Genomic DNA, 18,711 nt, shown 5'->3' with positions numbered 1-18,711 from the left:
AAGACCAGTTTCACCGACTAACTTGAAATTTGGTTAACCTGTCTGTAATAATAGGTTGCACAAAAAAGTCTTGAGGAACATGTATGAAATTGAATAGGAATTGGTCTCGAGCTGGGATAGGCTCCAGCACACCTGCGACCCTAGTGAGGATAAGCAGTACAGAAAATGGATGGATGGTTTGAAGCAGACTTTTTTTTTTTTTTTGGGGGGGGGGTTCCATGAAAAAGGAGCCTTGAAAATAAGAAATAATTAGTCCCCCGACACAGGTTTCGCTGATCGACATGAAATTTGGTGGGCATGTCACAAAAAAGTATCAAGGACCCACACCCAAAATTGAACAAGATGTCAGCCATGTTGGTTTGAAGCAGCCATTTTGGACAAAAAAAATTCAATGAAAAAGTGGCCTGGAAAGTTAGAAAAAAAGAGCCCTGCCACACCACTTTCAACAAGAAATTGGGTGGACGTCTATCATAGGAGGGCCCAAAATTCAACAGGAAGTCATCTATTTTGGTTTGAAGCAGTGATCTTCTCCCAAATGGACCTCAATCAGAAGCATTTATCCTAGACAGATGGTCAACGTTAAATTCCAAAGCTTTTCTGCCTATGCCATTTAATGCGGGCGGAGCACAGTGTCAGCGTTTTATGCTCATTTTGAGGATTTGCCACGAAAAAGGGCATGTGAGAGCACAAATCCCTACACTTGTATGTTCAGTGGCTTAAGAAACTATAAGTAAACCAAGTAGCCACATCTCCACTTGCCTTGTTATAATACTTTACCCGAATCAAGATGAAGCTCTCTCAAGCCTCCTGTTTAAAAGCAATAATGTCTTGCTGTGCGTTCCTCCCAAATCTCCTAACCAGCCTTAATCACAGTTCACAGCGGGGCTTTTTGGAGATTTTTTTGCGTGAGTGGGATCCCCGCAGCGTTCCACAGTTCCTCCACACACAAAACCCACACAGCCAGGATCAGTTGCTTAGGAACAGCATTGTTCAGCCCGTGTGGGTGCGATCACGTGTGGCCTTTTGTTCACATCAACTTATGTGTCATGTGAACTTGTGTGTATGCGTGTGTCTGATGATGATGATGATCGCATCACTGTGCCTGAGGGTTGATGCTCTGCCCTCCAATCATGGAGAACAAGATCAATAGTAGAAACCAGGATTACGTAAAATTGGAGGTTTAACAATAGAAACAAACGACAGTCTGCATAGATTATGGCTTTTTTCCCCCATTTTTTGGGGGGTGCTAGGATTCATTTTAGGGGTTCATCAGTACCCCTCAAAATGGGCTAGAAACACCTGTGTGTCAAACTTAGAAAACGAAAGTGATCATTTCATTTTCCATGTAAACTGAAGATGTGAAATGAGTCCTGGTCAAAGCGCAGCTGTGTTTATTATACTGGAAGTGAGTCGACTCGCCAGGCTGTGTTTGCACTGCGGCTCTGCCAAAGCATATTTATGTGCGTTGCAGCTTTCTTCCGCATATAATTTTTAGACGCCGTCCGCTCCTCACACGCTATCTGATGCACTTGACATTGTGGAGAAAAGCAATATTATGCTGTGCTGCTACTTTGCAGAGCCGGGCCACAGTAAACCTGCTGTTAACAAGAGCCTACACTGAATGTGTGAAAAAGGAATGCCGCATCCATCAAACGAATGTTTATTAATACCGTACATGATCATTTGTGGGATCAATGTTTCTATCACAGTTCCTCCAAAAAAATCCGTCACCATATGTGTCTACTACATTTGTTATCAATCATTAAGGGTGAGTGTTTTTAAAAACAACGGTGCCTAACCTTAAGAGTTGAATTTTTTCCGTGACTAAACTTCATAACTGAAAACACGTATCTTAAATCAACTTTCCCCATTGGAATTAATGGAAAGGCCATTAATTGGCTTCATTCTCACAAAAATAAAAATAAATAAATAAGAAATCATTGTAATACACACACACACACACACAAACAGGCACACTAATCCTTGACGACGGAGTTATTAAGAAATACAATAAATACATTTGTCCCGAATTTTTCCCTCTCTGCATGCCCCATTCATTGCTTCCAAAAAGCCATTTGTGTCGTAATGAAAGTATAATGCTGTGTGCGTTTGTGTGTGTGCATAAATACCGGTGTGCTAAACAGGCTTTTCTGCAATTAATTTGAAATTGTGCTGACAGAGACTTGCTGGGAAAGAAGCCACGTGTACGTACGTGTGTGTGCGTGTGTGTGAGCGTGGAAGGAATATCAAGATTATGGCCTAGAGCTTCACAGCGCCTCCTTTGTATGGTTTGACATCAGGAGCACATAGACACACACACACACAAAGATACACGTGCACTGATTGGACAACAATGTGCGTGCATGTCGATATAGGAACCGCCTGCAGATTTGCAATCCTCGAAGCCACAAAAGATTTGCAACCCTCGAAGCCACTAATGCTGCAGTCAAGAAGGAGAAAGGAGGAGAAGAAGAGTGTGTACGACTCAGTACTGTGTAAAGGAAGAAAGTTAACTTTCACTTCTAATGAGGGTTTTACAAGCAGAAAGTGGAAGATACTGAAACCATCAATCAAATGTGTCATCAAGGTGACCTCTCATTCAAATGAGAGCCACTTCGTCACCTCACTCACATTTACATACAGAGATTGTGTGTGTGCTGGGGGAGGAGGGGTCCGTGTTGGTTTAAATCATACTTGTCAAATCGCTTACAGTTTTTAAATCTCAATAACAAAGACTCAATGCATATAAAAGTTAGCTACGGTCCGTACTTAGACCAGTACTATTTAGTCTTTCCATGCTTCCCTTGGGTAGGTGGCATTATCAAAAACACTACCAACCTCCACTGCTTTGCTGATGACACACAACTCTACCTAGCTATGAAACCTGAGCAAACTAATCAGTTAAGCAACCTTTGGGCATGCCTTAATTAAATCAAGAGCGGGATGACCAATAATCCATGTACAAAGTGCCCCGAGACAACTTCTGTTGCCTTCTTGTGCGGAGTTTCCATGCTCTCCTCGTGCGTGCGTTTGTATTCTCCAGGTACTCTGGCTTCCTCCCACATTACAAAAACATGCATGTAAGTTTCATTGGAGACTTTAAATTGTCCATAGGAAGTCAATTTAATGGTTCCTTGTCTATATGTGCCCTGCGATTGGCTGGCAACCTATTCAGGGTGTAGCCCTTCTCTTACCCAAAGTCAGCTGGGATAAGCTGCAGCTCACCAGCGAGGCTAATGAGGATAAGCACTACAGAAAAGGGATGGATGGATGGATAGCCACACATCGCGTCGTTTGCCCCAGTGATGCTGCCATATGTACCACATTTGCATGCGGATTAGTGAGAGCTGAGTGCAAATCCGGTTACCACATGCGTGTCCATCTCTTGGTGTTATCTAGCCAAAGCTGTTATAAAAACACAATAGCATTATAGCTCTACACTCTAAAACAGTGGCTCTAAACCTTTTCAGGCCAGGGACCTCTTAGATGGGAATGTATTTTTCAAGGATTCCCTCATAATCCTAACACCACTTAACTACCATGTTTACCACTAAATGCCGTAAGCATTAAAAAGATGCCTATTTTCGGGGAAATAAATTGGGAATCTTAAAATAACATAGCAACGGATATTTGAACACAAACAGTGCCGCAATACACATGGCCAGACAGTATAACGACAATCACAGGTGTATATTCTTGATCCTCTGCACAAATTACTAATATTATTGCAGCCTACTAAGTTTAGAAGAGACCATCTTTTTCAAGTATTTATTATCTAAGTATTATACTGCCCCCAGGTGGCCAAGATCCACACACCAGAAGGAGCACGTCAATAGGCATTGAAGCATGAAATCATGCTGCACAAATGGTTTGTGTTACATTTTATGTATGTTTTAATAAAGTACAATACTGTAGAGGGCTTTTTTTTTTCTTATTTAAAAAAAAAACAAAAACACATTACAAACATTTTTGTTTTTTGTGGGGCTGGAACGCATGTCTGTCTCAATGCTACAATATCCAACTACTGTGTATCACTTACTCAGTAGATCCCTAGTCGGACACTTCCTGATGTGTTAAGGGATGCCATTTTGGTACAGGTGCAACGTCAACCCATAGAATGCATGGCTAGAAGATAATGGCCACCTGGACGTTCAGCATTTTCTTGACGCCAAACCACTTTGAGCCCATTTGAGCATCTGAGAGGACGTTCCTATAATGCAATGAGGCAGGAATGTTAATGGAGGGAATGTTATTTATCAACGCGGGAGTTGGCCACGTTCCCAGGAAAAGACCTTCTTTATTTGAATATTTATGACGCATGAGGTAATTTTGTCTCGGAGAGTAATCCTTGTCTCCCAGCGTTATATTCTTATTGAATATTTTTCATATTGCTGCGATAAACACCGGGACAGGAGAGGCTGCATAGTGCAAACAAATGCAGTACACAAGACTAACTTTTTACTAACACGCCACCTGCTGCCATAATAAGCATAAGACAGCTCATGACCACAAACATACAATTTGCAGTTACTTGGAACAAGGAGGACAAAATAACGCGCCACCTGTTGCTTGATCGGCCACTAAACAGTAAGAATCTGGCTGCATACTAATAATTTAACCCGGCATCGCCATAATCGAACGTTTTATTGTTTGTACATTTTATGGAAATTTACCCAGAGTAGATATGATATGCTGATGCCAAATGATATTGGAATAAATTAGGTGAGTTTTATTATTTGTTGCAGAATGTTTGAGTCGTTTGGGTCAAAAAACTGAAAAGAAATTCTACCAAAAACAGTGTGGATTCTGGGAACGAAGAAGTGAACAATACTGCTTGAATGGAGAGTGTGGGTGGTGGTATGCATGGTGAGAAGCGAGCAATGACAGGGTGGGATTTTGCAGGGTAATCATTTTCCCTCATTTAAATTAATGCAAATGCCATTAATCCATTCGGGCCCCACAAAAACCACCAACAAAAAATGTTGTAACCCATCTTTTAATTAAAAAAAAGAAGCATTCTACAGGATTGTACTTTATGAAAAGCATACAATAATAATTTAGTAGAATGTAAAGAATGAAACACTGTGAATCCTGATTTCATGATTCAATGGTCATTGACAATACTTACATAATACAGGCATGCAAAGTAATTTTTCACAGAGGATAAAGAATATAGCCCGTAAAGGTTATAACTATCGCAACATTGATACTAGTTTCTTTAGCGTTATGGCGTTTTGCATTGTGTGTTAGTATGAAGCTAAAAAAAAAAATTCTAAACAAATTGGACGGCTTGGTATTTGGGGATTGCTATGATACTGTGGTGTATTAACCAACTTTGGAGACCTCCCCATACTATTTCATAGAAAAGTGCCTCATTATTATTTCCCTCAAGGGCGCTCCGGCTGTAACTCAAGTCAAAGCGAAGGCCGTGATTCGTTCATTTGCACGCAAACACCAAACGAGGTGATTTCCATTGGGAATGTTTTGCTGACCTCGAACACTGGCGCTGTAAATCTCTGCCTCTGTGCATCTCGAACCCCCTAACAAGCTTAACGACCTCGTTTATGTCCTTTCCATCACATGCTATGACGGACATTACTCCGTTACAGCGTGGAGCCTGACCAGGTTTCCCTGTATGCCTGCGGTGCCGCGCTATAAATCCGTTGACTCCCAAGTGTCCACTGTTGCCGTGATTAATCGCATCAAGGCGACTAAAAGGCGACGGGGGAGAGTCCGTGGGGACGGACCAAAGACGACGGCACCTTCAAATGTTAGGAGACAGATTTTGCTTCGATCCACACTCCAGAGTTTGTACTTTTAGACACACGAAATGATTTCAAACCTGCTAACTTTCTTAAACGAGAAGTATTGTACTTTTTTTTTTTTTTTTCACAACTTAAAACCGAGGCCTTTGTCAAAATACTACCAAGGATCTCTCTCAATTCTGATAGGTCAGTGGCTCAAAAACGTAATTTTTTTTTAAGTTGCTTAAAAAAAAAACATTTTTTTATAGATCCATGAGTGCCACAAATATTTGGGCTGAATTTTCAATCATTTCAACGGGCTGTCGCAAAATCTCCAGTTTTTCAAGTTAGAAAAAAAAAAAAAAAACACTTTTAGGTCCTAAAGTGCTTGTGAACCAGCCCTCACCCCCGCCCCATACACTCCCGAGCCAATGGCGAGTCTGGTGTCTGTCACCATGACAACCAGGGGCGGCACCTTAGTTTAGCAGCTACAGAGACTTTGTCTCGAGTGTGGAAAAAGCAAGTGACGGTAAAGACGATAAAATCATTTCTAACTCATGGAGGCAGCAGCTCATACGCTACACTGTGTGTATGTGGCACATGGACACATCACCAAACACGAACAAGACCACACCGCCACTGTGACAACAACTTCACTAATCAGTCAAGTAAATGCCGCTCATCAGAAGCTAACGCTAACCTGTGCACTCAACAAAACTCAATGCAGCTCTGCTTACCTTTTGGATTTGACGCGACAGCAGAGGCGTCACACTCATGTAGGATGTGGATGTTTCGTCCCGATAGTGCTCCATATGATAGTGTGTCAGACAGTGTAGTCCGGTGATCGTCGCTTGAAAGTGGCTCTGGATCTTCCCCGGCCTAGTGGATCACAGACAATTTTGGAAATAGGCAGATAACAAAGAATTCCCTTAGTTGTTTAATTTCACACTTGATGACTGGGAAGACACTCCACAGACCCAACTATTTTTATACAAGCACTTCAAAGTCAATTTTCCATGATATGTCCCCTTTAATTAAGATGATCTCCAGATTCCAAGCTGGAATTTACTTTAATATGCAGATTTTTGCTAATGACAAATTGTGCCGCTTTGGCGCTCCATAAATATTAAAACAAACCCCCAATATATGCCCGGCTCTAAACTGGGCCTGACTGGTCGCATAAATGTTTTAGCATGCACTTATCTACAGTGAGTTCATCATCCCGGGACCTTCACACACTCCCGAGGCCCATCCATTTTTCATGGAGGCCTGCTGGTAACGTCCGCGGGAACGACTGGGAAATGAGTGTGAGAATGTTTCTTTTTTTTTTTTTTTTTTTTTTTTTTGCGCCACGGAATACCAACAAACGGGGTGGCCTTCACGTCCTGCACTGCTCATTCATAAACGCGGTGACATAAATAAATGGAGAAGAACGTGTACCTTAAGCTAAAGCATGCAGAGTGCAACCTCCGGCACGCGGGCCATATGAGTCCCAACGGAGCATTTGATCCGGCCCGCCATGCAATTCCGAAAACAAATCAGAGGAATTGTTATAAACAAAAATTGGAAAAAAGACAAGCGCTCATAATGGCTGGAAACATGGAATGAAATGAAAGAAGGAATGCAAATAAGGGAGGAATTAAGAATGATCGTGAAGGAAGAAAGGGAGGATGGAAGAAAGGTATTAAGAATGGTATGGAAGAAGGAAGGACAGAAGGGGGAAGGAAAAAAATGACGGGATGAGGGAAAGAATGATGAAATGAGGATTAAGGGAGGGAATAAGGAGAGAAGGATGTAAGGCTGGAAGTAAGGATAAATAAAGATGGAAGGAAGAAAGGATGATGGCTGAAAGAAGGACAAAAACAAGGATGTTTCAGGACTAAATTGTCCATAGTTGTAAATGTGTGTGCTGATGACCAGTCCAGGATATACCCCACCTCTTGCCCAAAGTCAGCTGGGATAGGCTCCCTAATGAGCACAAGCACTACAGAAAACAGATTAATGAACATGCTTTGATGAATTTAGCATGGACGTCATAAAAAGGCAAATAGCGCCTGCAGCTTTACCACCCCTTTATTTAATGTGTGAATATGAAGCCATCAATTAGCATTGATAATACGTTAGTTTCCTTGATACGCATTGCTCAATCTTTCAGGTGAGACACTGGAAGGATTATAAATATCAGACTCATTTTTATCTGAGCACTCTGCAGTTGTTCTCGGCCACCTGATAAAAATAAACTTGATGAGAAACTCGTCTGATATAATCGTACTTGTTTTCAGATCTGTCCAGCCTTCTGTTTACGACCTCGAGTCCTGCTCATCTGTTTTCTGGCAGTTGGGGATTCTGAGTGCACAGTCAAAGGTTTCCCATTTTCCTTGTTCTGCTCTTTGTGAGTCGTGGATTAAGACAACAATGAAGTTTGAGCATTCCTGATCTGCTATCTGTAGATTATGAAGTATTGCATCACTTTCAACAATCTTCAAAGCCTCACCCTCTCATCTCTGCAGTTGACCCTTGCTCAAGTGATCTGTCACAGTTGATCTTAAAGTCATTACTAAAGTCATTTTCCAACTATTCCGTTTGTTCGGCGTGTTGAACTTGGGTCTGACACCACACTCGCCTTATGTCAATAAAGGTTTTGTGAATGTGGGTGACAGATTACGCATTCATTCTTCTTACATTATTTCCTTCGAGAATACACTCGCATGACACTCAAAGCTGACCGCACCCTGGGGGAATGCCCAATGGCTTCCACACTGATCGTGGGCCCACAGTGAGAAGCTAATTAACCTTATGCACACTTATCATTTGGCTCCAGGGTGAACCTATTATATTTTATGAAGCATCAGTTTTGGACGCTTGGAGGCAGAAATCATAATAAAAAATTTAAAAAAATATAGCAGCAGCTGCCAGTGGAGCTTTAATGCAGCTGCAGCTCCTCATTCACATGCTGAGTGGAGCAGTAGAGGAGGAGGAGGAAGAGGAGGGAGGAGTTTTTCCCCCTCCTCATCATTTAGCTCCAGCTCTGCTCATTGTTGGACAACGCTCTCATACACGCTGAGTGAGGGACTCCTGACGCCGGGGCGAGGGGTGCACATTGAGCGAATTGCGGCAGTTAAGACGAGAGAGAGGAACACCTCCAGGCTGGATGGTGTGAGCTCCATCATCATCACCACCACCACCATTATTATCATCATCCTCTGAAATGCGTCACTGCATTCACACACTGGTCCCCGCACTGACTCTTATGCCAGGTAAGCCTTTTGTTGATGAAATGATCATTATCGGAAAGGTGCAACTTTGATGATAAATTACAATAGGCCATCTTGAGTGCGATTTGACTGTGAAATGGTTGCAAATGCCTGGTGTGTTTTCTGCTCGCCTCCCTATAGGTGAGCGCATGCGCGGCCCGGCTTTCCCGCGTTGAGCCCCCACCACCCTTGCCCTCCTTCCCCAGCACACGCAGCACGAAGGCCGGATGACACCCCCGAGCTCCGCGTTGTCCCCGGCTCCCCGGTGCCTGCCAGGCCTGGGCGTCAACGGCACATGTGCGGAGCAGCTGAGCGTCGCGTTCCCCCCGCTGTCGTCCACGCTGGCCCTCCTGGTGCTCGTGGCCGTGCTAGCGGGTGTCGTGCTCGTCTCCGTGGCCACGTTCCACTTCCACAAGAGGAGGCTGAAGAAGCGGAAGATCCAGAGAGCGCAGGAGGAGTACGAGCGCGACAGTCGCAGGGCGGCGGCGGCGGTTGCAGGGGGGTCAGCGCGGCCGTGCGTCATTGCGCGCCCGGTGCGCTGCGCCGCACACCGGGTGGAAGTGGTGGTGATGGAAGAGGAGCGCGGCGGCGATACAGTGGAGCACGGAGGAACCCCCGCGGACTGCTAAACTCAGGGAACGAGACTGTGGAATAAACAGGAAAAAGCAATAAGGCACAAAGAACTCTCATCCATCCTCCACTGCTGCTTGTCGATGACTCTCATGCAGAATACTGAGCATAGCAGGCCTTTTAGGATAGTACACACACGCACACAAATACACGAGAGCAGTGATTCCCAACGTTTATTGAGCCGAGGCACAAACAGTGGTGCCTTGAGATACGAGTTTAATTTGCTCCACGGCCACATTCATATCTCAAATCATCTTTCCCTATTGAATTGAATGAAAATGTAATTAATCCACCAAAAAACACAAAAATGTGTTGTTTAACGTTTTGTTTTTTTCATAAGAACAATTGTACTGAACGGTATTTATTTATATAAAATCCACTGTAATATCTGGTCTCCACATAACCTGCAAACACAGGAAATGCGAGCAAAAAATCTTATGCTGGACCAATGGTGGTCCGATGTTGTGAAGTTTGCTGCCGCCATCTAGCAGTGGAGGTCGGAAGCGCACTTGTCTCTCAAGTTTCTGCTCATACCTCAAGGCAAAAAAACATCCGCGCACTGGCTAATATTTTGAAAAACACATAAGTCAAGGAAGGAAAAAATAAATAAATCACAACCCAAAAAAAATGGATACATTGGCTAACTGCAATCTAGTGGAAAAGCATTTAATTGCGCTGCCTGTCAGTACATGTTGCTGGCATAGATAGAAGAATAAATCACTGGTAGTAATAAATAATTTTCCGCACAGTAGTTGGGAATCACTGCACTAGAGCAGGGTTGTTTGAAATCCATCTCCAGGGTCCATTTTTCGTAACCCTCAGCGAAGTAGCCACTATATAGTTATTGAGTAAAATATTGCGGAGTTCTCAATTGTTTTATGTGTGAAGCTGTGCAGTAAACCCTTGTGTTTCGCTAGCAACATACTTCCTTGACATCAATTACTGTACTACTTCCCTATTTAGACACGGCTTTTGCGGTATCATTGGGCATTACAGAAAGAGCAAAAAGTACCCAAATAGGTGAGTTTTTCAGAAACATGGCAACTGAGCACTTTTTAGCATTTCTACCCATTACCAGAGTCACTTATTTATGATACGGTGGACAAATTCCCCTATGTATTATATAAAAATGCTATTTCGTTCAAATTCACTCATAAGTAGATATCCTCCACACTGACAAACTGGTAAAACTGTCAGCCCCCCCGACCCCAATACAATAGAGCAGCTTGATGGCACACTTCCACTTGACTTCTTCCATTTTAAAGGCTCGATCATGCTCTATGCGAAGCCTTCCATTTTGTCCGTATTTCTATTGCAGTACAACCCTAAACCATGTGGGGAGCAGTGTCGAGATGCAAAGTGAGTATGGACCACCATTAACACATTTTTTGAGACATTGAACTTTTTACATTGCCTCCAAATTTACCTTCTCAAAAAGGACACGATTGAAACGAGGTCTTAGGTTTACGTCAAATGCAATTGCAAATGTGGTCAAAAGTAGTGGACAAACCTGAAAGCTAGAACAGGGGGTCCTCTGTTTACTACGAAATTCCATTCCTACAGGATATTTAGCTCACTTATACAATAGTTCAACGGGTGCCATTCCTAACTTCGCATTTTTGTAATTACAGTGAATGTGCGCGAAAAACACATGCACATAAATACAAAACAATCCTATGAAAAACGGTACAGAGGTGGGCCTACTTATACCACATGACCGCGCATCTTGCCGCATCTAGGTGCCAAGGAACTATGTTGAAGTGGGTTGAGGAGCTTCATTTAGACAAATGTAGTGCTTTGCTGCCATACTGGTGTTACTGAAATATGGTGAAGTGAGTTGAGGAGTTTCATTTTGACAAAAGTCGTGCTTTGCAGTCATCTTGTGCCAATGAACGATGTTGAAGTGAGTTGGGGAGCTTCAATTAGACAAAAGCAGTGCTATGCCACCATGTTGACGCCAATCACCTATGTTGAAGTGAGTTAAGAGGTGGGCCTTCTTATACCACTTGAACACGCATCTTGCTGCATCTAGGTGCCAAGGAACTATGTTGAAGTGTGTTGAGGAGCTTCATTTAGACAAAAGTAGTGCTTTGCCACCAATCTTGTGGCATCTTGGTGTCAAGGAACTGTGTTAAAGTAAGTTGAGGAGCTTCATTTACACCAAAGTGATGCTTTGCTGCCTCCTTTTGACAACCCTTGGCAATTCTAAACTTTTTTTGTGAGGGTGTTAATTACTCTTGGACTTTCGCTATTGTGGGGGTTCACTGTACTGTATAAATGCAGTGATATTTCTCTATTTTTGTACATACACGGAGCATAAATGAGGCGTAAACATGAAAAATTAAACATTCCAAAGCAGGATGAAGGGAAAAGGGGAAAAAAAAATGCAAAATTATTTTCTTCGTCACCTAGAACACGAGCTAAAACATGGGCCGATTTAACCGCTTATCTTAACAAAAACACGGGATTGATTTTAGCGCAAGCGAAAAAGGTGAAGAAGCTCTGGATTTCTGTACGCAGCCCCACAGTGGAAAGCTTTTCTGGGTTTTTTTCCGGACACGCCCACTCTAGAGTGTCTCACTCTGAACTTTCGCCTGCTCTGCCTCTCTTCGGACCTCCTCCTCCCTCTCGCCTAAGAAGCTTCTTTAAACTCTGGAGACGTTTAAATTTTAACTGCTCTCCGGGATGTGACACACGATTGTGTTGAATTATTCACACGTGGTGACACAACACACACACACGTACACGCACACACGCACACACACACACACACACACACACACGTCATAATGGCTTAGCTGATCTTCCTTGGCATGTCCTCTGACACACTAGCAGTATGTAGTTAGACTCTCAATGGATGTTGTGGTGCTGTTAGGCAGTGCAAAAGCTGCAAATATAGACATTTGGCTTCTTTGTTTGGGCATCGTATTTCTTCCTTCTTTCCTTCCTTCAATTAAGTGACTTGAAGTGCTCCAATGTCTGTTTTAGACATCTTAGCTCTAGTTATGCAAGACTTTTTGGCTGTAGTAATCCACATAAGATCTGTTTTTGTTTTTCTTCTACTGTGTATCAGATAGTAGTTAACGTTTAAGTGCTAATATTTGGAATATTCATGTAGAGATTGTGATCCATGAGAATCCTTCCCTCGAGCGGCGGTTTTTGTTTCTTTGTAAACTCTTTATATAGTATCATAATATAGTGGGCCTATACATAGAATCATGGATTTTATCTGTTCACTGTACATGTATGACATCATGAGGAATGTTTTCTGTAATCTGCCTTATACAAGGAATATACTGTATGTAGTATTTAGCGTTTATAAATAAATATTGGGGGGTAAACAGTTGTTTTAATATGTGTGGGTGCAGTTCCTCTACATCTGTAGTCCTCGTCCACCAGGCCGCGGGCCATTTGGTCTCACGATGGACGCAATGCAAGAGCAGTAGGTGTTACAATGTGGTTGAAAATTTCCTGCACCATTCTGTCAAGTTTCTGGTAAACTTCCATGGGAATCCAACATGGAAAATTTTGGGAATATTCCAAATTAGAAACTTTAATGGGAATCGTAAAACAGTCCTTTAATAAGAATGGAAACTAAAAAAAAAAGATTATTATGATTAATTATGGGAATTGGGGATTAATGGTAATGGGAATTAAGAGGAATTTAATGTAAAGGTATAATGTTCAAGCATAAATATAAACATTTTGTTTCGGCATAAGTAGGCATCCGTGCATGTAAGTCAGTGTAGGTTGCTGAAGGCAGCGTGGGGTCAGTTCCCACTCAGTGACGGTGTAGATGTGAGAGTGACTGGTTGTCTGTCTCTATATGTGCCCTGAGACTGACTGGCGACCAGTTCAGGGTGCAGTCGGCCTTTCGCCCAAATTCAGCTGGGATGGGCTGCAGCACCCCGCGGTGTAGCGAATGGATGGATCGATAGATATCCATGCAAAATAAATACTGTAGATCTTCTTTGTCAACATTGCAGCAGCCCACAGCTGCAAAAACACAACACCTGGTGGCCATATCCGGCCCGCCACATCAATTTATGTGCCCCGCGGAAGCAAATCAAGTGCGTTGACTGCATGTTTCTTGCTAAACTAACAACATGGCAAATTGTCTTCACTTTTAAAAACATTGATTGCAAAAATTTGTGTTACCAATCCCCATTTGAAAATAAACTGAATTAACAATTTTTTTACTGGCCTCTGGTTTCAAATATAGTTATTCATCAATTTTTTTGTGTATATGTAATAACATGAGGCAATTGTACATTTACTGTATATGTCATGATGGCCCTCCGAGGGAAACCATAACTACGATGTGGCCCGCAGCAAAAATTAGTTTGACACCCCTGTGAGTAGCCTAATTGCTCCATTTTCCCTTTACACTCCAACAGCAGCGTATTTGAAGCTCACTCATAACTCAGATTTTGGCTCCCAACACAGAGCAATAAAATGAACCCAGCGACGGCTCCAACTTATAAAACTCATAATAAATTGGGACACTTGTAAATAAAAAGTACCACTCGCATGAAATCTGACTGTTGTAGTCAGGATTATGCTACAATATATTTTCCCCAACAATATTTAAGTTCCCTATTTACAGCCAAGCTTCAATTTTGTACATTCCTGCTCTATTCACATGAATTACCATTGAAGGTTTCCAACTTTAAATAGTCCCGGAACTTTGTAACCCTAAAGGGCAGTGACGTTTTGTCTCAACATTCCTTTCAGCGTTAGTTTTGTTATGTAACCGCTGAGATTCAATTCGACAAACGACCTTCTCATGGGAGCACCTGCCGTTGCGCACAAAGAACCTCCTGGCGAATACAAAGCAGATTGGAATGGCGTCTGTCCGCTGTGACATTCCTATTCGTCTTTCCCTCTGATTAATTGACTTAAAGGTTATGCGCAGTCTCTGGCTCATCCTCCCCGTTTTCACTGGTGCCCTGGCGTGCCTTGGTGGAGGTCGGAGGAAGCAAATCGGCAACGGCCCTGAGTTGGCCGGGTACCAGGACGCTATGTGGCCGATTGTCCCTCACCTAAATAAAAAGGCTGTGAGAATAAAAGGCTCCCTTTTGGCTAGGCTTGAGGCTCGGCAAGATGCACAATAACCTCATTGCCATGAGTGCAAGGGAATGAAACAATTTGTCTCGGCTATCAAATTGGAAATAAGTCAGCAGGGAGATGATTAATGTCGAAACATGCGTCCTTCACATATATGTGCCCGGCTTTAACACTTTAATGAAAAGTCGATCACTCTAATGGAATAAGAACAAATCATGGCGAGGGGCGACAGATATGATTCCAAACACACGTCTACCCGACACTCATGTTTATTTACAAGCGCAAATTACGAACATGCATCTCTTTGGCACATTTTACGTCAAGTAGGGCTGAGAGGCATGAAGGCGGAGGAGTGACAGCGGGAAAAAATATGGAGATTAGCTCTGTCTTAAGTGACCAGGAATGGATGGGGGAAAGTGACCGGGGAATATGGATGTGGAGGTCAGGCCAGCCAGGAATAGAAAGAAGAGATGGCAGGAAGAGATCTGTCTTGATGGGAAAGTGGCCGAGAATAGATGAAGGTCAGGAACGGGGAGGAGGTCGTCGATGGCCAGGAATAAGCAGAGGTGAGCCAGGATCAAAGGAAACAACGCTTTACTCTGGAACCAGGCTGGCAGTCTAAATAAAGTAATCACCCAAGCCACCAAACTCCATATCGTCAAGAGCAACAAATAACCCCAAATCTGTGCTGTACTACAAAGTCAACAACACACAAGCTTCACACTTTACTTGGGAAACGGCAGGACACAGAAAGTGTAAAGGTTCAAATTCTATGAAGCCGGGGAATAGACTAGTGACTAAGAACGTATGGCGATCAACCACAGAGGAACTGATGGAAGTCAGTGACCACGGTATGGTGGTGGTCAGCAACCAGGTGTGGATGAGACTAGTGTCCACAGAGCAGATAGAGGTCGGTGATCGTGGAATGGAGGGAAGAAGGTTATTGGGAATGGAGAAAGCTAAGTGAAGGTCAGGGACCAATAAAGATTGGACATCAGCAATGAATGGGTGGGGAATGGATGGGGGTCAGTAACCGTGGAATGGACGGGGGCCGGCAACCAAGGAATATACAGCGGTAATGAAAGTGGATCATCAGGACTGGATGGAGGTCAGTCATTAAGAAACAATGGATTACAGCGACTATGGAATGGGTGCCAGTGACTAAAAATGGAAGGAATCGGGCAAACAGGAATAGATGGACGTCAGTGACTATGATTTGGATGGATGTCAGTGACCAAGTATGTATGGAAAATACCAGGAGTGGACAGAAGGAGGCAACCTGGACTGATGACGATTGATGTCCACCCAACAGATGGACATCTGTGACTACGAAATAGATGGATGTCAGTGACCAAGAATGGAAGGAAAACAACAGGTGGATGGAGGGATTTCAGTGACCATGAAAATGACAAAATTAGGTTACCAGGCATGCATGGATGTCTGTGACCAAGACTGAACAGAAAGTACAAGGAGTGGCTGAAGGGAGGCAACCTGGAGTGGATGGATGTCAGGGACCATGGAATGTAGAGCGTTTACTAATAGACTGATGTCTGTGGCCATGGATGGATGTCAGTGACAAAGAAATAGTGGGATTTCAGTGACTGTGGCATGGATGGAGTTAAATTGCAAAGTAACCAGTAATGGATGGTATCAGACAATGCTTATAGTGTTATTATACAGTGAAAAATCACGTAGGTTTTCTTGGGGAATAGCCTAGATTTCGAATGTAGCCTCATTTAATCATAGTTAAATCTTTTGTCATCCCAGGAGGCGTGAGATAGATTAGGCAACAAGAAGGTGGTTGGCCAGTCAGTGGGTTGACTCCTCGGAGGCTTTAGGCTTATTTTTATGATAGGACAATATTGTGTGGGAACATTGAGACGTTCAGTAAAAGCAGAACTCTTTCTCACAACAAACTACCGGCTGCTTCTTTTTTTACAGTCAACCATTATCCCTAAAGACTTTGCAAAAGACAATTATTGGGATTGTGCAAAGGTTTGCCCACCCCTGAATTGTAAACTAGAGTGGAGTAACTCCCCTCCCAGTCCAAAAAAAAAAACAAAAAACTGGGATTAGGGGGAAAAAAAAGTTCAATGCATAAATGGTCTAATTATTGGTCAATTATTTCATGAAAGGTGTAAGTAACATTCATTCATGCTGACATGTAGATGCACTAAAGCACAAGCTAAAGCGCTACTTACTTTCTGAGTCTTCGATCAATCTCTGCACCTCACTTACAAGGAGTTGGCCCAGTGTTGCAGTGATGAATCAGGAAAAGGTGCAGCGTGCAATAAAGGAATTCCAACTCTATATGTCAAAACTGGAGGTAAACCTTGATTTAGACCAGTATTCATTCAATAGAGTTAGCCCACACTCTAGTTCTCAGTGGCTCAATTAAAAGTATGGCAATGTTGTCTGGAGTTGAGTAAATACATTTACACAAACGCCGTATTCTGTGCAGTCGGTCAAGCGGAAATAGCACAAAAAAAGATGCCGTGATGAAGCATAGCGTCTTGCTGTAGCGGAGGCTGATTTATTTCAAGTCTGAGCTGAACTACAGTGTTGAAGGGCCACGCTCGAAGACAAATTGGACCATAAACACTTAGCAGATGTCCTTGTAAAACACTGTGAAACATCCAAGTGGGAACACTTCATAAGGCAAAGGCATGAATTCAGATGTGGCCGTCTCTCACCAGCGTTTAACTTTGCCACATTGTTCCTCGGGGCCGCATTAGCAGATTGCTTCCCGGATGTCGCTCAGGGAGACACGGAGGACGCCGCTGGGCCACCTCCTGTTTATCTCATCTTTTTCTTCCCGCTGCTACTGTCAGTGTTCGTCAGATGATTTGTCACCTCGGCAGCCGATTCGTTACAACACAGGCCCTTTTTCAGCCAGCCGCCATCTGAAGGAAACAAACACTTGGGCTTTGGTAAAAGCCATTCCTGGATAAGCAAAGCACAATTAAATACAGGTACCTCCTCTTTTTTTTTTTTTTTTGGGACGAATTTTGGAATATAGTGCGAGCTATGGTGGCAGTGAACTTCACAACAGCAGCAGTTTGGTCAAGCATGAACGCTTTTTGAATGTTTTGGGAAAAAACGACCAAGTGCTCTTTATTTCCACTCCCAGTTGAAATTTATTTGAATACTAAAAATGAAACAAAGACAATTACACGTTGTGTATTTAACCATACAACATTAACTTTCTTTTACGAAAATCCGCTAGCTTAATGCTAACACATAATGCAAAACTGTCTGGCTAATGAAACTAGCATCGATGTTAATTAAGAACCTTAAAACAACTTTAGCAACATATGCAGACAGAGTTAAATGACAAAACTTACAAGCATATATTCTGTATCCTTCTGCCAAAAAAAGACTAATATTAGCGCAGTTTATTGGTCTTGGTGGCAATGGTCTTCGTGTTTCATCATCAAATCGACGAGTATGTGTATTATATTTCCCCCTGGTGGCCACTAATGAGTATCACAAAGCGCATTGAAAATATCCTGACGCACTTCTTTTCTTTTTACTGAATTATAGTATTACTATATGTTCTTATAGTTTAAAATACTGGAGAGTACTAATTTTATTATTGAAAAACACGTTACAAACATTTTTGTTGGTGTTTTATTTTTTGTGGTACTGGAACGGATTAATGGCATGCCCATCTTTTCAGTGGGGAAAGATGATTTGAGATCGGAACTAATTAAACTCGGAAGTTAAGGCACCACTATACTTATATTTTTTATTTAAATGTTTAAATTGGAAAGAAATTGATATGTGATGTGTTAATTGTTTTTTTTTAATTAGTGAATTTTCCTTTGTGGATGAAAAGATTTCAGCTCCTTACCTGTCTATCCATCTGATATTTAAATTGAAACATATTTAAATTAATTAAAAACAACTTTGGAGCACATTAAAAAAATATTCCAATGTATATATAAAACCTATTATTTAAAATAAAATAATTAAAAATTTTAGTAATTAAAAAATAGTTAAAAACAAGGTGTACA

General features: G+C 42.3%; 1 protein-coding gene and 1 long non-coding RNA gene across 4 annotated transcripts in view; one reads left to right on the top strand and one right to left on the bottom strand.

Annotated features, from left to right (window-relative positions):
• Positions 1 to 18,592, bottom strand: part of LOC133467736 (uncharacterized) — a 32,113-nt gene extending 13,521 nt beyond the window's left edge. For 2 of the 3 annotated variants that reach the window (XR_009785303.1, XR_009785302.1), the window contains exons 1-3: positions 18,040 to 18,592; positions 17,389 to 17,638; positions 6,482 to 6,623 (exon numbers count right to left, since the gene is read on the bottom strand). This is a non-coding gene — a long non-coding RNA (uncharacterized LOC133467736). The remainder of the gene's footprint in view (positions 1 to 6,481; positions 6,624 to 17,388; positions 17,639 to 18,039) is intronic. The other variant, XR_009785304.1, reaches the window with a different exon arrangement.
• LOC133467529 (uncharacterized protein C11orf87 homolog) lies at positions 8,704 to 12,975 on the top strand. Its single transcript, XM_061752478.1, has 2 exons — positions 8,704 to 9,001; positions 9,140 to 12,975. Exon 2 carries the CDS (start codon positions 9,226 to 9,228, stop codon positions 9,625 to 9,627), a length of 402 nt encoding a protein of 133 aa, XP_061608462.1. The 5' UTR covers positions 8,704 to 9,001; positions 9,140 to 9,225; the 3' UTR covers positions 9,628 to 12,975.
• Positions 18,593 to 18,711: the final 119 nt, after the last annotated feature.

Source organism: Phyllopteryx taeniolatus, chromosome 17, assembly GCF_024500385.1.
Source record: "Phyllopteryx taeniolatus isolate TA_2022b chromosome 17, UOR_Ptae_1.2, whole genome shotgun sequence".
In the NCBI taxonomy this organism is placed as follows: Eukaryota; Metazoa; Chordata; class Actinopteri; order Syngnathiformes; family Syngnathidae; genus Phyllopteryx; species Phyllopteryx taeniolatus.
This window is presented reverse-complemented; position numbering and strand designations above follow the sequence as displayed.